This window comes from Silene latifolia, chromosome 3, assembly GCF_048544455.1.
Source record: "Silene latifolia isolate original U9 population chromosome 3, ASM4854445v1, whole genome shotgun sequence".
In the NCBI taxonomy this organism is placed as follows: domain Eukaryota; kingdom Viridiplantae; phylum Streptophyta; class Magnoliopsida; order Caryophyllales; family Caryophyllaceae; genus Silene; species Silene latifolia.
In genome coordinates, this window is record NC_133528.1 from 68,636,355 (window position 1) to 68,659,532 (window position 23,178).

At 36.3% G+C, this 23,178-nt stretch overlaps 1 protein-coding gene and 3 long non-coding RNA genes across 5 annotated transcripts; 1 reads left to right on the forward strand and 3 right to left on the reverse strand.

Annotated features, from left to right (window-relative positions):
* Positions 1 to 4,864: 4,864 nt before the first annotated feature.
* Positions 4,865 to 5,616, reverse strand: LOC141646127 (uncharacterized). Its single transcript, XR_012545362.1, has 2 exons — positions 5,511 to 5,616; positions 4,865 to 5,407 (listed from the first exon to the last, which is right to left on the reverse strand). It is a non-coding gene; the product is annotated as an uncharacterized LOC141646127 (long non-coding RNA).
* A 94-nt stretch (positions 5,617 to 5,710) lies between these two features.
* On the reverse strand, positions 5,711 to 19,988 carry LOC141649178 (uncharacterized). The gene is made up of 5 exons (XM_074457874.1): positions 19,848 to 19,988; positions 6,459 to 6,636; positions 6,210 to 6,333; positions 5,983 to 6,112; positions 5,711 to 5,889 (listed from the first exon to the last, which is right to left on the reverse strand). Exons 2-5 carry the CDS (start codon positions 6,629 to 6,631, stop codon positions 5,711 to 5,713), a joined length of 606 nt encoding a protein of 201 aa, XP_074313975.1. The 5' UTR covers positions 6,632 to 6,636; positions 19,848 to 19,988.
* On the reverse strand, positions 9,512 to 10,702 carry LOC141646128 (uncharacterized). The gene is made up of 2 exons (XR_012545363.1): positions 10,251 to 10,702; positions 9,512 to 9,697 (listed from the first exon to the last, which is right to left on the reverse strand). It is a non-coding gene; the product is annotated as an uncharacterized LOC141646128 (long non-coding RNA).
* Positions 19,989 to 21,346: 1,358 nt separating the features above from the next.
* LOC141647704 (uncharacterized) lies at positions 21,347 to 22,779 on the forward strand. 2 transcript variants are annotated; one of them, XR_012545794.1, is made up of 2 exons: positions 21,347 to 21,903; positions 22,088 to 22,779. It is a non-coding gene; the product is annotated as an uncharacterized LOC141647704 (long non-coding RNA). The 2 variants fall into 2 exon arrangements; XR_012545795.1 differs by having other exon boundaries at positions 21,348 to 21,907.
* Positions 22,780 to 23,178: the final 399 nt, after the last annotated feature.

The following is a 23,178-nucleotide window of genomic DNA, read 5'->3' on the forward strand; positions in this document are numbered from 1 at the left end:
ATGTAAGATAATTAAACATATGACTTATAAACATTTGTGGGACAAATGACAAAAGGCAAAAATGGACCATATAAGACCAATATTTCGGCCAACATAAGAGCACATAAGATGCTCTTTTGTCTTGTGTTGATGTTGGTTATTGTGTGATTGTGACACGTCATGCTAGCTCTAATCATGCCTACATCTTACACACTCTACCTACAATTAACAAACAAGTAAAAACAAAAGGCAAAAGATTCCTCTTTTGCCTTATGCCAACCGGTTTTGGCATTACAAAAAGAGCATTTTGGTTGCTCATTTTGCTACTACTTGTTTTGCTAGTTTTTGCTTGTATCTCTCTAACTTTCCTCACATGCAATTGCAACAAAGCTCTCCATAAATACTAATACACATCATATATTACTTGAGATAGTAATACAAGATCATTAGTATTATTAAGGTAATATTTCTACTAAATATCTAGTTAATATTAGTAGGAATTTTTGGGATTAATCTTGGGTGCAATTTATTGGAGTGGCTTCTATACTTGGAGTCTTAGGAGGATCATCCACCATATTTAGCTCAAGAACAAGTGAAGGAAGGTGACCTTACTTGTGCCCATAATTTCGAAATACATAGCAATGTAAGGAACATTGTTTTTCTTATAAATCTTACATTTTGTTATGTATGCACTAGATCTAAAGAACAAATAATTAACAAGTTAATTAGTTCACTATTAGAGGAGTCTAATAATAGGTATATGAACCTAACACTTTCCTATCGCTACCATTTGACATATTCCCTGATATTGATGCACGGAGACCAAAACGTTCTAAATTCTCAATAACATTGTACAAAGAGCAAGGTATGACTTATGTGCTTCATAAAGAACTTGAATTGACAACTTAACTAAGATACTATGGCCCCACTTATATGGCCCCAACTGAGCCTAGAGCATCAAAGATAGGGAATCCAAACAGCTATATTATCGAGATTTACACTAACTTTTAAGAAACAACATTTGGCCTGCCATATACTGAAAATGTAGATTTTGAGTCCCAAGGTTGGTATAGAAGACAATTCAATACCTTCAGCTGCTGAATTTGCGTTCTCATGGCAAGCACATCACCAGAGGCATCTTCGTTTATGATTGCCTGAAAAGGAATAACAACCAAACCATAATTGCTAACAAGAATATGTGGAGCAGTATTTTTAGGACGAAAACGTAGTTGGTTCATGGTGCTACAGAAAAAAATGTCAATATAACATACATTGTTCTTTATAAATTTAGCATGCTGAGCAAACTTCAGAGTGCTTAATGTCTCCAGTGAGCAGCTGGAAGAAGACGGGAAATAGTATGGATTATTACAAGTAAAAAATAAATGTGCCATTAAAAGACTTGGAATTTGAAGAATGTGAAGAAAAGGTGAGTGATGAAGAAATGGCTAACCCATTAGAAGGACTAATATTAGCAATGATAATTGTTTTCGAATTTCCTCCCAGTGAATCATGACCAAATTTGAAAGTTAGGGTAACTATGTTATGGCTTTAATAGCGTCCTTAGAAAAATGCATTCAAGTAAAATGATGTTGACTTATACCTGAAGCAAGAAGGTTAATTTTGAATCTCGATAAGGCACATGAAGAGATTTTTCGTTGGACATGCTCACAAGGTTCAAAATCACCAATCTGCATGAACCAAAGACAAGTTAAAAGAGAAACAACTTGAATTAGACGTGTAGTTGTGCAATAGTTACTGTGACCAATGTGAAGAACTCAACCGAAAGTAAGGACATACCCAAGAGTTGAAAGTGACTTGTTAATATTCGTAGCTTCCTTAAGTCGCTCACCTTCCGCCCCTTTTAACTCTTTTGCCTATGGTGATCATCTTTTGGTCGAATGAACATTAAAAACGAATCTAGCAAACATGGAACAATATATAACATATACGAGTAACTTCCTTCTAAAATCACCTTTCGAGCCCGCGGATCTACAAGATTTAGTCGAGCAAAACGATGATGGGTAACACCTTGAGATTCCCACTGTCAATTTCAAGTTATCAATAAAAATAGCATTCATTATTGAAGTTTGTATACTATACTGCCTCAAAAACATCACGCCTATGGAGGGAAACTCTACTTACCATACTCTCAATCACACATGTTAAAACACTATGGGAACGACTGCTTGCACGATTCATATTCGTGGCTGCCACCTTCCTGTTCATGGAACCCAGACATAGCGCAATAATTCTGCATCAATCACTTGTAGAAAGAAGAAACAGGAAACATGGAACATAACTTGTGCTGGAAGAACTAATTCAATTTAGTGGATTACTACCTCAAGCAATTGTTGCATTACATCTCGAGCACTTGAAACCTCTAGCTCTGTGAGGTTTTCCACATAAATGCCTTTCTTTAAATCTTCTCTAATCTGCAGAATAAGATTGATAAGGTCTACAAGTTAGAGTAAGAGCAAAAATTCAAAGGGTTTGAAACGTATGCAGTAGAAAAACCGCAAGCTTATTTTGTTACGAGAGCAAGGTCTAAAAGGCCTAAGTCGCTATAATAATGATCTTACGATTAGCCGGTTTGCTCATGCCGCTTACCTGTAAGTTCGATGAAGAAGGGTTCAAAAGATCAAGAATGTGCTCGTTGTAAATTTCCAAAAATGAGCATTTACAAGTAAACCGAAACTTTTCTTCTATGCGATCCTCTTTTTCCTGCAATGGAACGTGAAAATTGCCCTTATGATTTTGCATACAAAACTAGAGAAATACAAAATGAGTGTACCAACTAGAATTAGGTCTAAGGTTCACATAATATACTCCAAGCTTCACAAAATCAAGTCCAGGTTTCACAAAAATGGAGAGGTAGTGGAACACAAGACGCGACACGCAAATGAGATAGAGAATCCGAACTCCCCCAACCATTCAGAAATCAGTGATATTCATAACATATACTAACATATAAGCATCATCAGCATAATTAATAATGTTCCACCACATTATCTCTCACAGTTTAAAAACCTACAATCACACATCAAATTCAATTACAAACATTCATATTCATAAGCTGTTATAGAGTAGCATTAGCATTTGCTTTCGCATCTGCATCCTTCTCATTCACCATAGTAATGGCAAACATTAGCAAGGATAGCAACATAATGAAAACACATCATCATCCGTCATCATCCAAAAACACATCCACATTAAAAGAATCACCGTGACGGAAATTCAAAATCGACCAAATCAAATATTTAACATATTTTATTGATGATTTAAGCATGCATGTGTTCTTTACAGGACCAAAACTGTAAGGAACATATTTGACTGCTAATTCCAGCAAAATCTCAGGCATGATTACTGCTAGTAAGAACAAATTGGTATGCATCAGTAGTAGAAGATCTTGCTGTAACATACATACCTTGATTAGTTCCGCTCTTCTGGCAGGATCTACACCTTCTACTCCAAATATCATTTTCTCAGCAGAAATATTCATCTGTATAGAAACTTCAAATCCAGCAAAAGCAACATCTCGCTTCCACTGCACCAATAGACATCACTAACACACATAAACCATATAGTTCGAATCACAGATGTGTGTTCTCTTGATTCAGCCTAAGAACAATAACTCATATAACATTTCTGATTAAACAGTCATCTAAAACATAGAATATATGTTCTCTTGATTGATCTTGCAGTATTCGATTATGCTCGAAACCGATCAAAACATGCATAAGAACAACGATAAATTAACGAATTAAATAAGTCGATTGAAAATTAGGGTGAAAAATAAGGAATGATAACGGAGGTCGAAAATCTACGCAAATTGAAATTAAAATGAGGTGATTGAAATTACCTAACTTCTGGATGATAACGGTCAGAAAGCTCAGTGTTAATGGCGGAACGGAAGCTTAGTAGTAATGGCGTCGAAATCTGAGTGAATGGCGATGAAGGAGCTCATTGTCTTAGACGGCTTGAAGAGAGAGAGTGAAGGGAGTAAATGTGACGGAATAAATGTATGAAGTGAGGGAAATTTGGAGTTTGTTAGGGGTTATATTAGGGGACACGTGTCAACATCTGATGCACTTGTAGTTGTTTAATCCAATGGTTTAGGATGAGTACAGCTACCTCACCCTAAGAAGGTGCCTCACATGATTCAATTTATATATATATATATATATATATATATATATATACACATATATATATATATATATACACATATATATATATATATACACATATATATATATATATATACACATATATATATATATATACACATATATATATATATATACACACATATATATATATACACACATATATATATATACACACATATATATACACTACAACAAATAAGGTAATTGGCGACCATATAAGGCGACTGAGAACAGTCGCCATTTAGAATAAAGCGACTAAGACCCGTCGCCCGCACTTCGTAGCAAGGTTTGGTCGCTTTTGGCGGCGACAGCGTTCGTCGCCAAATTTGGCGATCGAATTTTTTAAAAAGCGGGCGACCGAAATTGTCGCCAAAATTGGCGATTGTCATTAGTCGCCAATTTAGCGACCGCCATTTGTCGCTTTTTAAATATACACGTCATCTCCATATCCTCCAAAATGGCGACGGGTAATGGTCGCCATTTTGGCGACGAACTTGTCGCCATTTTGGCGATCGATTTCCGTCGCCAATGGCATGTTTTCCGTCGCCAACGTCCCTAAAATTAATTCATGATCAGAGACTTAGCGACGGAATGCCGTCGCCAAATGCCCGATGTCCGTCGCCAAAATTACATGTTTTTTTGCCTAAAAATCGTTTTGACCTAGCCAAATACGTAAAACCCGCAAATAAACCAACACTTCCAAGAGAGAACACATGGGAAGCCAACACAACCAAACTTGATAAAGAAAATCAAGTTCCATACACACAACTACGAGTTCTACGAGTTTGGTCATCTAACATTATCCGGGAATAACTACGAGTTCTACTACATAACTACGAGTTCTACTACATAACAGGGAAACTTGCTCCCGCTCCACTACCACCTCCATGATTAGGATCTCTAGGATCCTTTGGTTGCGGGCGCCACCCAGTGTTGCAATTGGCGAAGAAGGAGTTCATCCGTTCCATTTCCTCCTTCATCCTCCGAATTTCAGCATCTCTCTCGGCATCCCGCCTCTCCCTCTCGGCATCCTGCCTCTCCCTCTCGGCTAATTGAGCTTGGAGCACACTCACGACACTTGGGGTATAAGGTTGTTGTTGGGAGGAAATTGACCCTCTTCTTCTTGTAGGAGGGTAGAAAATCTCCTTTGCCGACCCGGCTCCATACACATCTCCTCTTTGGAACCCCTCAACAAGATCAAACCATAGCTCATTGTCATCAATTTCCGGGTTGTTCTTCCTACGGACAAGGAATTGTTCCTAAAAAATTGATAAAACATTAATGGTTAGAGGTTACTTATCTAAAAATTGATAAAACATATACTTTAAAAAAGCTAAGAAATTTTTATTTTTTGACACTTACATATAACTGTTGATCTTTTTCCTTCGCGAAGATCAACTTGCCCTTACTTGTCTTCTTTGCGTGAGTGTCAACAAAGAGATCAACAATCGTGGGTACCTTACCCTTATTCTTCTTGGTCTTAGGAAAAAAAACAAGGAAATTGTTACTCAAACATGATAATTAATGAGACTAATTAAATTAGAAGACTATTAAATTAAAAGCTAAGACAAATAACTTACATCTAAGACCACACGATCATGAAAAGATTGAGACCCTCCATAATGAGTAGGCTCAACTTCCGCATCCTTATCTCCTCCTTTCCTGTTGATCTTGTTCCGGGCCGATGCTTCCTTGAACTCAGGACTGTTCCGGTACTTGGTATATTCCTCATATGACGAACCTGTAATCAATAAAATAACAATTATTAATTAATATATTTTCAAAATATGTAATGAATTTTAACTAATTACGGGTATTAAAAGAAACTAAATACCTTTCATGAAAGATGGCGCCTTCTTCCTCTTAGACACCTTATACATGTTGTCCCTTAGCCTCTTCTTGCCAATGTCATTATACCTTTGCCAAACTAGGCGCTCAAGGTTGGTTGGCCAATAGAACACACGCTACAAAAAGTAAACACATAGATGAGAAACAAATTAATAATAAGGTAAAAAGAATAAATAAATTATATTTAATAATATATATTTTATAAATAGATACCCGGAAGTTGTTGAACCACATCTCCTTATCTTCATCACTAGCGTTACTCCAACAAGTAACGCCGTGTGTCATGTTCTCTTGGGTGCTATTAGTCACACCACGAACAACTGTTTGACTTCTAAACCTGAAATCAAACATGTTAAAAACATAATTATATAGGAAAAAAATAATGTATAATTAACATATGTCTAAAAAAAGTCATTTATTACTAAATAAAAAAATTACAAAATAGAATGAATAAAAAATTACCAAAGACCATTCGGATCAAGGATCATCCTGTTGTCAGTATGTCGGGGTATAGCAACCTCCTCCTCCTCCTCACTCACCTCCGTAGTAGAACGGTCAACGTCCTCCTCCTGCTCTCGGGAGCTACTACCTCCCTCACTATAGCCTCCGCGCTGCCTACTTCCTCCAGGAGCCATGTGTACTACAATTGAATAAAAAGTGTTAGCAAATATTACAAGATAATTATTATAAGATACAAAAAAATAAAACCTAATAAACAAGTATAAAAGACAAAATAAAACGCTAATAATTGTTTCCAAATTTTGATATGTATACTTTTAATACCTTCTCTTACTCATCATCATCATCATCCTCATCTTCTTCTTCTTCTTCTTCCTCTTCCTCCTCCTCTTCTTCTTCTTCTTCCCCCTCTTCTATCCCATCCCTCTCCTTATCATTCTCTTCTTCTTCCTCTTCTAACTCCTCCTCCGCTTCTATCTCATTTGCATAAATAATTTCATCATGATCAATGGGGACAAAATGTTTCGATACAACCTCTTCTTGGAAAAAAGATGTATCAACTTCGATCGTGCCTTTGTTTTAAAAACGGCCCACCATTGCTTTTGTTGTCTATCATTGCTTGTGCTCGGAAGAGATGCAAAATAAACTTGATGAGCTTGTTGTGCAAGTATAAATGGGTCATATTGAGAGTAGGTTCGAGTATGATTCACTTCCACGAGTTTGTAACGATCATGGACTCTCGTTCCAGCTACGGAATTATCCCTCCATTGAATCTTGAATAAGACGGTTTTATAACTCCTATCCCGGCCATTGTAGCACAACTCAAAGATATCCTCTAATATGCCATAATAATCATTGCCATCAAGAGAAGAAATAGTAACGCCGTAGTTGCATTTAGCCTTACTTTTGCCATAGTCAAATGTTTGAAACTTAAACCCATTAATTGAATATCGATTCCACGTCACAACCTTTCGAGAAGGACCCAAAGCCAAGCTTCTTATCACATCATCTTGAATATTTAGCTTACATACATGCTTCCGAAACCAGGCTGGAAATTGATCCTCATGCTTATGCCAAACATCCTCTCTGTTCACATTAGGGTGATCTTTAATGAAATCTGTCACAAATTGAGCTTCATATGGCTCCAAAACCTCACAATTAGATAGCACATAGAGGTGGGCACGGTTATACTCTTTGTCATCCAGAAATCTTGTTCCCCCAACTGATGAACACCCTATTTCATCCTGCATTTGGAAACACTTGGGTATACTTGTGTCTAGTTCATCCGCTTCATCAATATTCAAGTATTTTGCTTTGGTCTCAATATGTTTTTCAAAATAAAGAGAGCAAAAATTGGCAATCTCTTCCGTTAGGTAGGCATTGCATATAGAACCTTCCACACGAGCTTTATTACCAATTTTTTTCTTCACATGATTAAGAAACCTTTCGAAAGGATACATCCACCTATATTGGACGGGTCCACCAACTTTAGCTTCATATGGCAAATGGATAGGTAGATGCTCCATCGAATTGAAAAAGAAGGCGGAAATATCATCTCAAGTTTACACAAAATTTCTGGTATTTGCTCTTCTAAACGACTCATGTCCTCAACTGATATCGTGGAGGAACATAAATCTCTAAAAAATTGACTTATTTTCAGAATCGCATTCCAAACGTAGTCGGGAGTAAATTTTTAAAAGCCACGGGTAATAAGCGCTCCATGAAAACATGACAATCATGACTTTTCAACCCTTTCAACTTCAGTTCCTTCAAATCAACACAACGGCTCAAATCGGATGCATATCCATCGGGAAACTTCAAGTTTCCTATCCAATCGCACAATACCTTTCTTTGAGCTTTGTCAAGAGTAAATATGGCTTTTGGTTTAGCCCCATCCTTACGAATATGAAGTTTAGGACGATCACAAAATTTCTTCAATTCTATTCTTGAATTAATATCATCACGTGTCTTTCCTTTTACATCCATAATCGTATGAATAAGTAACTCAAAGAAGTTCTTCTCTATGTGCATCACATCCAAATTGTGTCTGATCAACATTGTTTTCCAGTAGGGAAGCTCCCAAAAAAATACTTCTTTTAAACCAACCATTTTTTTTTCTTTTTCAACTCCTTAAACTCTTCTTCAGCCCTATCGACAGTTGTTGGCAAATCACGTACAACCTCCCATATCTCATCCCCTTGGAGTCGAATCGGAGCATTGTCACGCACCTCCTTACCTTTTAAGAAAGATTTCTTGTTCTCTCTATGAATATGTCCATCCGGTAAGAAACATCTATGACAATCAAACCAACTAATTTTTTTGGAATTAGGAAGATAAAATGCTTTACTCCTATCCATGCAATAAGGACATGCCTTTCGCCCAGCGGTTGCCCATCCTGATAGCATACCATATGCGGGAAAATCATTTATAGTCCATAACAATGAAGCTCTTAGTTGGAAATTTTGCTTCTTCGACACATCAAATGTTTCTACACCAACTTCCCACAAATACTTCAGTTCCTCCACCAACGGTTGTAAATAAACATCCAGATGGTTTTTTGGGTTATCAGGACCGGGAATAAGTAAAGAGAGGAAAATAAATTGTCTTTTCAGACAAAGCCAAGGAGGTAAGTTGTACGGCGTGGTCATTACGGGCCAACACGAGTAGTTTCTACCAAACTGACCAAAAGGGTCAAACCCATCCGTACACAAGCCAAGTCTCACATTGCGAGGTTCCTCGGCAAAATCGGGATATAACCTATCAAAACGCTTCCACTCCTCCCCGTCACTCGGATGACACATCTTTCCTGGTGTACGAGGATTTTCTTTGTGCCATCTCATTTGGTTGGCAAGATTTTTCGTGGCATACATTCTTTGAAGTCTAGGAGCTAATGGAAAATAAATTAATGTGTTTTCTGATATTGGTTTCTTTCTCTTTCCACTCCTTTTATTACCCTTCTTTGTAACACCCCGGTTTATAAAAGAAGTCCTCGTCAAGACATTCTCTAATAAAACGGACTGTTACCATCTCGGTTTCCCGAGGTAGTGAATAACAAATTAAACTCCAAGGCAATTTATATAAAATTTTAACTTAATTATTACAAATCCTCTTTTCAACTCAAATTACAAGAACTGACATAAATAAAAGTGAAAGTCTTCTAGATGATGATCTAGCTACTAAGTCGTTTGATCCAGTGTCTCACGCCCATCAAGCTCCCGTCCTATCTCTTAAACCTGTCAAGTCTGCTCGCCAATATTTGGGTCGTCACAGGTGTTCACGAATACACAGGGTCAACCGCGAGGTTGAGTAGGGAAAACAATAAAACAATAAAATATGATATGCATGATACTCCGTCACCTCCATCTCCATCTCATCTCATCACACACATCTCATAACCCGAAACGCCCAGCCATACCGATCCCCGGTAGACTATATATATCGACCGAAGTCGATCTGCCAGCTCAACAGCTGAGGACACCAGGTCAAGTCCTGCAGAACCCGCCTGGGCCTTATCACAACATCACATCGTATCTCAATATCGTCATCACCACATCATCCTCCAACTCCAATGCATATGAAATGCTCAACAGTAATTAATGCAATGCAATATGTATATAAATCACTGAACTGATAATCATAAGGTCATGCCAGTTACCCGATGTTGTGATATCATACTCAATACGATCAAATCAGTCAATCACCTTTCCGAATATAAATGATAACGAAAATCAACAACCATGAAACAAGTCAACTCAATTTAACAATAACGATAATCAGTCAAGTGTATTTCCCTACCTCATAGTGCCAGCAAATCCAATTAAGCAGTTAAGAAGTCCAGAAATAAAGCAACGAATCTGATTATCGATCCTTCACGAATCCGTCACCTAAAACAATTATAATATTTATAATTACTAATTGCTAAATATAGATATCTCCCGAAATAGAAGTTTTCCCCGAAATACAATCCCGACACCAACTTATGCCCAATTGATAGCTAAAATAACCCGATTAGTATTTGACCCAACTTCCCAAAATAGAAGTTATTAAAGTAGAATTTCTTAAAATGGAAGCTTTCCCGATATAGTAATTTTCCTCTTTTAACAAACCCGACTCAAAAATCCGTCTTTAATTAATTACTTATTATTAATTATTATTTTATTTTAAATAACTCGGAACTTAGATCAAAACGATAATTGGAGGTTTAAACGAATTATACGATTAAGTACCCGAATCAACCATTTGAACAATTCAACACCCGTCTCCAATTATTTAAATAACTCGGAAGTTAAATTGATTAAATTATTTAAATGTTACGGAAACTACATTAATTAATTAATACGATATATCGACGGATTCTAATTATTAACTCGGAAGTTAAATTGATTAAATTATTTACATGTTACGGAAACTACATTAATTAATTAAGACACGACCGACTAAAGAATTATACGATTAAACTATGCAAACCCGCTTCGAAACAATTCGAATACCCGCATTAAACAACCCGTCCCCTTTACACTCACTCACCCTCACCGTACGCCACTCACACCACCACGACTACCACCAACCATGTCCCCCACTTCGACCCCACCACCAACAACCACCACCAGCCCTGGTCGATCGCCGCGGTGAGTCGAACAGTGGTCGGCAAATCGACGTGGTTCACCGTGCAACACCACCAAACACCCTCTGTTCTCCCTTCACCACCACCGCATGACCAACAACTATTCCCTTGCCAACCACCACCGACCTGGTCGCCACTAGCCCACGAACCCCGACAACATGGAGCCACCATTTCGACCTCCCCCGAGTCCACGGTGGCTCCACCCCAAAACTAAACACATAAACCGCCCGAGAATCCCCTGTTTTAACCCGTTTTGCCCACCTTAATCGAAACCACCTCCCTCTGCCCCTACAACCACCTAAGACCACCCTAACCACCACCAAACTATTCTACCCTGACCACCCATTACCAATAACCTGCCAACAACCATCCTTATCCCCTCCCTGAGACACGCAACCCCAACCAAAAACCCGACTCTTAAAGCGAAAAACAGAGCAGGGTGTGAACTACTACCTTTTCCGACACCACCACCACCACCAGAACCACCTTTGGACGTCGACGAACGGCCCTAGCCCTTCCTCGCTGCATTTGTCACGGCCCACACACCCTGTCTCTCTCTCGAAATGCGTGAAAAGGGGTGAGATTGGATCTTGAAGAAAAGTGAAAGGTTGTTTGTGTTTTGTGCTTTCATCATCACGGTTAGTGTAGTATTTGTAGGCTAGGTGATTATTATTTTAAGTAAAGTTAGCTACTATTATATAATTAAGGTAGGGTATATTTATTTAATTAATGTCAATTTGGGGTGTGTTGTTCATGATGACGGTAGTGATGGGTATATGTAGGTTAGTGTACTATTTTAATTAAAGCTAGCTTATTATTTTAATTAAAGTTAAAGTATTATTATTAATTAAGTATAATTTGGGCTGGTCATTTTATTGGGCCAGCTCAAATGGGTCGATTTCAATTTCCGTATAAACCCGTCACAATTAACTTATACCGATACAACGCGAGTTAATTAAAATAACTTATCATAATTATCGACTCTACAATTCACCCGACTTAATTGGTAATATAAAATGTATAATAATTAATATATAATAATATCCGTTTAATAATATCCGTTTCTTAATTGATAATATAAAGTGTATAATAATTAATATATAATAATATCCGTTTAATTTATTATATAAAAATACGGGGTATTACAGTCTTCCCCCCTTAAAATGAACTTCGTCCCGAAGTTCGCTCCCATACTCAACAACAGAAAGGTATTGTATATTGTACTTTACGGACGTCACACATTTCTAACACTGTTAACGCATACTTTCGACACATCAATTAAACATAACAAATACGAAATGTTACATTCTGCCCTCCTAAAAAATAAACTTCGTCCCGAAGTTTAACTCATCTTTTCTTAATCCAATTAACTACAACTAATAACTACCTGCGAACACAAATGTCTAACACTATATAATCATCTGAGAACACCATCATCTTTCCATCTCAATTCCGATCTCAAACTCAACATAAACTCATTAACCATGGTCGACTTTGGACCGCAACGTATCTCCGTAACCATAACTCGGCTCATAGGCTAACTCATAACACATTACCGTAGTTTAATCACACTCTCCTTTTACACATCAATTAACTAACCGAAGTAGGAACAAAACATATCGAACTCCTCCGCATAGGTACCCCACAACTAAAGGTCAACTTGGTCAACTATAACCTACAAACAAGTGCAAATTAAGCATCAAGATTTTACAATCCTCCCCAACTAAAAACATGGTTACGTCCTCGTAACCTTCATTATTATGACAAAAGTTCTCAAACTACTGCTAACAACTGAAAGAGGCTACCGTTACCCGTAAAATCATTAGTAATTATTCATTTTACCAATTATTGTAATGTTTTACCTTAGAAACATAGGGAATCAATCAACATGAGGAAAAGAATTAGGGTCCAAAACTTACTACGAACTCAAAATCAGATAAACTTAGTTTAATTCCTTTAAACAAAACCAGCTTAGGTGTCGACTCATATATCGTAATTTACAGGTTCATCTTATTCATTTCAGTCCTATCTTTATTAATGCACGACTATTACCTCAATCATCAGGATTTTAATTGCACTCCTTTACTCAGTTATATTCACGGCTCAATTAAACGTAACTATAACGACTATTATTGGAACCAATGCATATCATGTGAATTATTAAAGGGTTATCCCATTTTAATTGCTAATATAATTATCATTAACAATCTTTATTAAAATATAATTGATGGTAACGACTCGAGAATATAGATATGTCAATTGTCGCGTTATATCCAACAGTTTCCTTTATATCATGATCATATAATTGCAAGAATCCCTTTAGTATTTTGTGACGATATAATGATGAACATATCCCCTAAGAATTAACAACACTGTTTATTATCATGTCCTAGGTTTAGGTCCACTGAAATAATTTAATGCAATGAAAGTAATAAGTATACCTTTAGGCACATAACTCACATGAAAGTCTTTAAAACTCAGATGACATCCTACATGTGTGATCATTTAGACACAATCATTACTACCACCCATGTGTAAACTTTTAAACATAACTATTATGATTTTCATGGAGTATATTAGAACAATCAAATTACTTTTAATACCATCAACTTTACCAAGATATGACAATATAGTTTTATATTTATATATATCCGACCACTATGCAAATGTTATGGACACACCAGAGATATTACAACATGCCAAATGTATTTAACGTATGCAAACAACTGGACTCGTATAAACATTTCACTCTTGATTAAAAATCAATTAAAGTTATTAAATTTTACTCATACTATCATGCCAACCATGTTATCAACTAAGTTTTAAATTTTTGTCACTTGTTAAGATGCATAATTACTGAACATGCGTGCTACTGTCGTCATATAAAACATGATAAATTCGCATTATTAAAGTTCATGAATTAATCAAACAATTGTATAAAAATTCAACATTAAACACACATTTTAAATGTTTTGATTTACGTTGTAACTTTCAAAGATCACGAATAAATAACCGTTCGATTAAAACTTGATTCATATTACTTTTATAAAATATGGAGATTAAAGCACAGGGAAAAAGAATTAGGTTTAAAGCATACGAATTCCATTTTTAAAGGATTTTACAACTTAGTTGGTCCACACAAACATGTGACAGCTATTGGTCCAAAACTTGGGTCAGTTTGCAAAACTTATTATTTAATATTGAGACATCAATATTTTTAGGGACTTATCAATTTGAAAACATATGCGAATTTTATGATCGATGGAATTGGATTTATGAGAAAATTATTAATACAATTTAAATGAGGATTTTATAAAATCATTGGTCAAGCATCACTGCACGGGAACTTCCTAACCACAGTTCACTAAAGTATTTATTACTCCTAATCCGTATATCATATAAGCATGAAACCAACGTCAAATGAACACTAACTCACGAGGCTATCTCTCATAAAATTTTCATCGATAGGCAATAAACAGAAAAGAAATGGTAGTAAGGTCAATTAAAGAGTAACATCAACTAAACGAGTTTCAGCACTATGTCATTCATTTTCTATGTCCCAATTCTTACAACTATACTATCGATACTAACCCATACCAACTTAGATCTCACACTGTACCTACGTAAACATATACCCCATAGAATCCCTTCGCATCTCGATCTACTCATTACATCTAAATCACGATTGTGATGACTAAGGATATGAAATTCTATCGTGTTTCTTATTACTATCACAAGACTATACTAACATGGCTTCGGGATCACATAACCGCATATTACTTAGTCATAGTAGTACTATCAACACATCATTCATACAAATTACTTACCGTAGCGTTATCCTGCAATAATCAATGTATCAATCAGTCAACACTTAGGCAACGATATATGAATTTCTGTTCAACCTCAAGCAACTTTTCTACCCTTTCTCTCGTATACACTCATGGTTTCCGGTTCAACTGAGAGGACCACTGGTTCGGTGTGAGGGGGCCCCTAACTCATACCTTACCGTAGTGTGCTCCTAACAGTTCTATCCCGGAGTTCATTTTATTTAGACACATCCTATGTTCATTGGGCTCATTGGTTTAGGCCTGAGGATCGTTCGCTCTGATACCACTTTGTAACACCCCGGTTTATAAAAGAAGTCCTCGTCAAGACATTCTCTAATAAAACGGACTGTTACCATCTCGGTTTCCCGAGGTAGTGAATAACAAATTAAACTCCAAGGCAATTTATATAAAATTTTAACTTAATTATTACAAATCCTCTTTTCAACTCAAATTACAAGAACTGACATAAATAAAAGTGAAAGTCTTCTAGATGATGATCTAGCTACTAAGTCGTTTGATCCAGTGTCTCACGCCCATCAAGCTCCCGTCCTATCTCTTAAACCTGTCAAGTCTGCTCGCCAATATTTGGGTCGTCACAGGTGTTCACGAATACACAGGGTCAACCGCGAGGTTGAGTAGGGAAAACAATAAAACAATAAAATATGATATGCATGATACTCCGTCACCTCCATCTCCATCTCATCTCATCACACACATCTCATAACCCGAAACGCCCAGCCATACCGATCCCCGGTAGACTATATATATCGACCGAAGTCGATCTGCCAGCTCAACAGCTGAGGACACCAGGTCAAGTCCTGCAGAACCCGCCTGGGCCTTATCACAACATCACATCGTATCTCAATATCGTCATCACCACATCATCCTCCAACTCCAATGCATATGAAATGCTCAACAGTAATTAATGCAATGCAATATGTATATAAATCACTGAACTGATAATCATAAGGTCATGCCAGTTACCCGATGTTGTGATATCATACTCAATACGATCAAATCAGTCAATCACCTTTCCGAATATAAATGATAACGAAAATCAACAACCATGAAACAAGTCAACTCAATTTAACAATAACGATAATCAGTCAAGTGTATTTCCCTACCTCATAGTGCCAGCAAATCCAATTAAGCGGTTAAGAAGTCCGAGAAATAAAGCAACGAATCGATTATCGATCCTTCACGAATCCGTCACCTAAAACAATTATAATATTTATAATTACTAATTGCTAAATATAGATATCTCCCGAAATAGAAGTTTTCCCCGAAATACAATCCCGACACCAACTTATGCCCAATTGATAGCTAAAATAACCCGATTAGTATTTGACCCAACTTCCCAAAATAGAAGTTATTAAAGTAGAATTTCTTAAAATGGAAGCTTTCCCGATATAGTAATTTTCCTCTTTTAACAAACCCGACTCAAAAATCCGTCTTTAATTAATTACTTATTATTAATTATTATTTTATTTTAAATAACTCGGAACTTAGATCAAAACGATAATTGGAGGTTTAAACGAATTATACGATTAAGTACCCGAATCAACCATTTGAACAATTCAACACCCGTCTCCAATTATTTAAATAACTCGGAAGTTAAATTGATTAAATTATTTAAATGTTACGGAAACTACATTAATTAATTAATACGATATATCGACGGATTCTAATTATTAACTCGGAAGTTAAATTGATTAAATTATTTACATGTTACGGAAACTACATTAATTAATTAAGACACGACCGACTAAAGAATTATACGATTAAACTATGCAAACCCGCTTCGAAACAATTCGAATACCCGCATTAAACAACCCGTCCCCTTTACACTCACTCACCCTCACCGTACGCCACTCACACCACCACGACTACCACCAACCATGTCCCCCACTTCGACCCCACCACCAACAACCACCACCACCGGTCGATCATTGCCGGCCGAGTCGAACCAGGGCTGGCAACTGACGTGGTTCACCGTGCAACACCACCAAACACCCTCTGTTCTCCCTTCACCACCACCGCAGCCAACAACTATTCCCTTGCCAACCACCACCGACCTGGTCGCCACTAGCCCACGAACCCCGACAACATGGAGCCACCATTTCGACCTCCCCCGAGTCCACGGTGGCTCCACCCCAAAACTAAACACATAAACCGCCTGAGAATCCCTGTTTTAACCCGTTTTGCCCACCTTAATCGAAACCACCTCCCTCTGCCCCTACAACCACCTAAGACCACCCTAACCACCACCAAACTATTCTACCCTGACCACCCATTACCAATAACCTGCCAACAACCATCCTTATCCCCTCCCTGAGACACGCAACCCCAACCAAAAACCCGACTCTTAAAGCGAAAAACAGAGCAGGGTGTGAACTACTACCTTTTCCGACACCACCACCACCACCAGAACCACCTTTGGACGTCGACGAACGGCCCTAGCCCTTCCTGCTGCTTTGTCACGGCCCACACACCCTGTCTCTCTCTCGAAATGCGTGAAAAGGGGTGAGATTGGATCTTGAAGAAAAGTGAAAGGTTGTTTGTGTTTTGTGCTTTCATCATCACGGTTAGTGTAGTATTTGTAGGCTAGGTGATTATTATTTTAAGTAAAGTTAGCTACTATTATATAATTAAGGTAGGGTATATTTATTTAATTAATGTCAATTTGGGGTGTGTTGTTCATGATGACGGTAGTGATGGGTATATGTAGGTTAGTGTACTATTTTAATTAAAGCTAGCTTATTATTTTAATTAAAGTTAAAGTATTATTATTAATTAAGTATAATTTGGGCTGGTCATTTTATTGGGCCAGCTCAAATGGGTCGATTTCAATTTCCGTATAAACCCGTCACAATTAACTTATACCGATACAACGCGAGTTAATTAAAATAACTTATCATAATTATCGACTCTACAATTCACCCGACTTAATTGGTAATATAAAATGTATAATAATTAATATATAATAATATCCGTTTAATAATATCCGTTTCTTAATTGATAATATAAAGTGTATAATAATTAATATATAATAATATCCGTTTAATTTATTATATAAAAATACGGGGTATTACATTCTTCCCCTTCAAAACAATATTTCCTTCACTTGTCTCATATCTATCCCTTTGACATTTCTTACATTTGTCAAGCAAAGCATCATCTTTCCAAAAAAGCATACATCCTTTAGGACATGCATCAATCTTTTCATGTGGAAGTTGAAGACCTTTGACCACTTTCTTGGTATTATAGAAATTTCGGGTCATAACATTATTATCGGGTATAACATCCTCAACCAACGTAGCAATACTATCAACGGCTTTAAATGGCATATTATACTCACATTTTAAAGAAACTATCCTGGATGCAACTTGTAACAATGTCATTCTACTCCCCTCATATAAGGTTTTTTCGGAAGCACTTAGCATGTCAAAAAAGGCTTTTGCTCTTGGGTTTGGTTGTTCTTCATCAATCATTGGTACACGGTCGTCATTAATGAAATCATTAGACTGAAAGGCATCAAGTACCATTTCTCTATATGGGTTCTCATTTTGTTGGATTTGAGGCTCTTCGGGATAATATTTTTCTCCATGGGAGATCCAATTGTAGTAGTTTGGAAAAAAACCATTTGTAACAAGATGCTCTTCTACTTCAATGTCAAATAAATATTTTAAGTTTTTACATTTAGTACAAGGACACCTAAGTTTATGTTGTTCCAAATCATATGAATCTTGACATCTAGCAAATTCAATAAATCCACGAACTCCCTTTACAAATCTAGCGATAGGACGTTTCTTCTTATCTACTCTTTCTTCGTACATCCGGCTACGTTCGGATCTCTTCATTTTAATCTATAAGCAATATATAGCAAACTAACCATTTTAAATAATAATATTTAATTTCAACAAAAAAAGCAATGGTTATCTCATCCTCCATTTTATGCTAATTTCAAGATTTCAATTGGGTCCTTATCACTCCAACCTAAACCCATCAATGTACGTTTCAAGTCACTAGCAAACACACATTTGTGAATTATTAATGAGAAAAAAATTCGGCAATTCCCCTTAGTTCTCCAAATACACAATGTGGAAAAGATACATATTCCACATATGTATTCAGAGAACATTGGAGAAATTTGCAACCAAATTCTTTTCTCATTAATAAAATCACAACTATGTGTTTACTACCTAAGTGACTTGAACGCGTACAAAGACGATCCCAAAATGGGGACTATTCAAGAATTGCTCCTAATGAGTAATTCTTGAACGGTTACTAGGTCATTATATATTAAACAAGTTGTCAAAATTATAAGGCAAATTTATACAATCCCCTAATCAAATGACATTACTAATTTAGCAAATTTATACATCATGCTCATTGTATTCAAGAAAAATGCTAATTAATTAACAAAAATGCTAATTAAATTATTCTAACTTAATTAATTTGGTTAATTATACAAGTTGTCAAAAATGCTAATTTCTAACCCTAACTCAAATTAATTAACAAAAATGCTAATTAAATCATTCTAACTTAATTTGGTTAATTATAAGGCAAATTTATACAATCCTAACATTATACTACCTTCATAAAACTATACTACCTTCAACAATACTACTTCAATATTACTAAAACTAAGCATCACTAATCAAATCACATTACTAATTTAACAAAACCCCCAATTTCTACCTTCATAAAACTATACTACCTTATACAATCCCCTAATCAAATCACATTACTAATTTAACAAAAACCCCAATTTCTAACCCTAACTCAAATTAATTAACAAAAATGCTAATTAAATTACAACTACATACAATAATAAGCATCACTAATGTATAAATTACAACTAGATACTAAATAAGGATCACAACTTAAACAAAATATGAAGGATTGAAGTAATTAAATCGATTTGAGTCGAAAACAAACCTTTATTATAAACAAAGGGTCGGTAGGGATGTAGTGTGCGGATGGCGGCGGCGAGTGGTGGCGTCCGGTGGTCGTTGTAGTTGGTGGTGGCGTCGGAACTCTTGGCGATTTTTTTTTTGTTTTGTTGATAGATAGAATGAATGAGGGACGGGGTGAGAAGAATCTATCAAAAAAAAAAACAAAGGCTATTGGCGGCCGTTTTTGGTCGCCAAAATGGCGACGGGTAATGGTCGCCAATTTGGCGACTGATTTCGGTCGCCAAAATGGATAATATTGCGTCGCCCGTGGATTTCATACGGATTTTGGATAAAAAGGTATAGTCGCCAAATTGGCGACGGATAGTGGTCGCCCGTTTTTTTTTTCCTGTCGCCAATTTGGCGACTGTAGTATGTCTGTCGCCTTTTTCGTGTTTTCTTGTAGTGATATATATATACACATATATATATATATACACATATATATATATATATACACACACACACATATATATATATATATATATATATATATATATATATATATATATATATATATATATATACGCGGGATCTCGTGAGTTTGGTTCTTATGGTGAGTTTGAGCTTGGAAATCTGGACCATTAAATTAGGGGAAACCAACCGCTCAGATCAAACGTGAATAAAACAAAACCAAGAAAACATTAACTCCTCTTTTTTCTCTCTCTCTCTCTCTCTCTATCCACCATTATCGACTAAATTACCTGCTTAAATCAAACGTAATTTATTTTCGCAGTACGATTTTTACTCATTACAGTACTTTTTACACCAAACTTTCCATTTTTATACCCTCAACTAAAAAACAACAAAACCTAATTCTCTCTACCTTCTCTCTATTGTCGACGCATCAACCTTCTTCAAACTCCTTAAATCCTTCTATTATGAACGATTATTCGAATGAAGAGTAAGTATTTAATTCGTTAATCTCATATTAATAATTTAATTGACTATTTCTTACAATTTTATTCTCTTTTAATTAGGGTTTATGTTTAAATTAATTAAGGGCTAATTAGTATAGTATGATGGGGTTTATTAGTGGTGGTTTATGGCTAGGCGTCGTCAGTGTAGTTCGAGGTGGTTAGCGTCATTGCATTCAACGTCAGTCAGTGCAGTACATGGTTGGATTTTTTTCCGATGTTTTGTATATAGTAATTGGTGTTGTTGGTGGTCACTGACTCAATTAATCATGTAGTACACATGTTTCAAAAAAAAATAAAAATGATAATAATGTAGTACACAATAGGAAAACGTACAACCAATGTGAATTATCCAACCAACTTACTCCCAATCCATGGCACATTAGTGCAATACTTCACCGGTCCCCTCCCCCAATGTCGACATCAACTATCTGATTAGTGGTTTTGTGAAATTAGAGGAGAATGAATGTTTGAAATTAGAGAGAAAACATTAGAAAGAGATTAGAGAGGGAAAATGAGTAGAGAAATGAAAAGGGTATAATTGTCAACGGTGTACTGTGATGAGTAAAATGTGTACTGCGAAAATCAACACCCAAATCAAATTTTACATTCCATTTCTGAACACATTCTCATCTATTAATTATCAAATTCAATCAATATAAATTCCAATTCCAATTATAACAAATTTTATTCGATACGTCGGATCAACTAATCGTTCATCAAAATCTGTAAATCAACACAAAAACAATTCCTATACTAATTGTAATTCGTATTCATTATCAAACTCGCATCTAGGTTGCTCCGATGGTGGTTTAATTGGCGGGCAGCATGGCACCAACCATCGTTCTATTATTCATCCTCTCGCACCTGTGTGATTTTGTTCTGCGAATTTGCACCAACCTGATGAATCTCAATTTCACCATAAAAGGTCACTATTCCTTCGTTACCTTGTCTCAGCCGAGTCTTGTTAATTTGGCTCCGATTAGGGTACAAGTAGATGGCTAGTGACGGATGGTGAGTAGCTCGGTTGCTCGCGCGATGGTCTTACATGCGCCAGCTTGGATTACGGTCCGTCGACTTGTGGTGGAGCAGCTTGGTTGTGGTAGTCGAATTGGTGATGTGTGAGTAGGTGGTTCTTCATTTGTTGTCTTATTTGCGGAGTAGTTTCGATTTCTTCGTTGATTTGTCCAATTGTCTATATTTGATCTACAGTTCTTATGCTTGTTGAGTTCTTGATCATCTCCATTCATTAATTTGACCTTTGTTAAGGGGAGGAAGAAATTGATTATTAAAAACTCGCATTCTACAGGTTTACTCACAATTGGTATGGTGATTCATGGTGGTTTTTGTCGATCTGTGAGCAAGTGAGCATCCTGATTGTTGCAATAGTTGCTGCTCGTATCCGGGTAACGATTAAGCAGGTCTGGTCAGGTACAAATTTGATTGAAATTGAGGTGAATTGCTGGCATTACGAGATGCTGGTGGTGGAGGCAATTCAATGCTGTTGATGTGCGAATTGAAACATGGTAGCTGCTGATTGTTTGCAGCAGCTCTCGGCAGTGGTGATCGATTCCGGAATTGGTGCACGAGACGGGGCAGGAGACAGTGTGATGGTCTGCAATTGTGTCGATGTGGGTTGTTTCATTGTTGACAATGGTTTCATGGAAGCAGGAGATATGGCGTTGATGGCTAATAACGCAGGTTGAAAAATGGTAGTAGAGACTCAACAGAGACTTCAATAGTTCAATGGAATTAGTCATTTTTACATATAAGGGGTAAACGGTATTCAAATGTAGGGTATTTACAACGTTCAATCCGATTAATTCAAAGTACATGTAGAATTTTCGGGAAAGTAATTTTTAAGTTATCATTTGGTAATGGATTGAAATGTATGGTTAATGGCCATGCTATATTTTATCATGGATAGCTAGAGAAGTAATGAAAATGACGCATGAAACTCCATTTTGACAGTCATTTGTCAACTTGATTATGGATTCAAAATTGTTTTACTTTCATTTTACTCCGTTTTGACTCGGTTTTGGAACAAGAGTAGGTAATCTTGAATAACATAAGAGTAACACGTAATAACAATGGGATACATTAGAATAATGAGAAAATTAAAGAAGTGTGAGAATAACAATAAAATAACACCACAATAATAATACAATAATATCAGAGTAACACCACAATAACATAAGAATAATACTACAATAACATTGTAAGTTAAAAATAAAAGCATTGATATTTGAATACTCCCTCTTATTCATTTTAACTCTCCCCTTTCAAAAGGGCACGCAAATTAAGGGAAGAATTATTTTATTGTAAAGTATTGTGGTGGTGTAAGGTAATTGGAGAGAGGGAAGGTATTATTGTGGGGTAAGATGATTAAAATAAGTATTG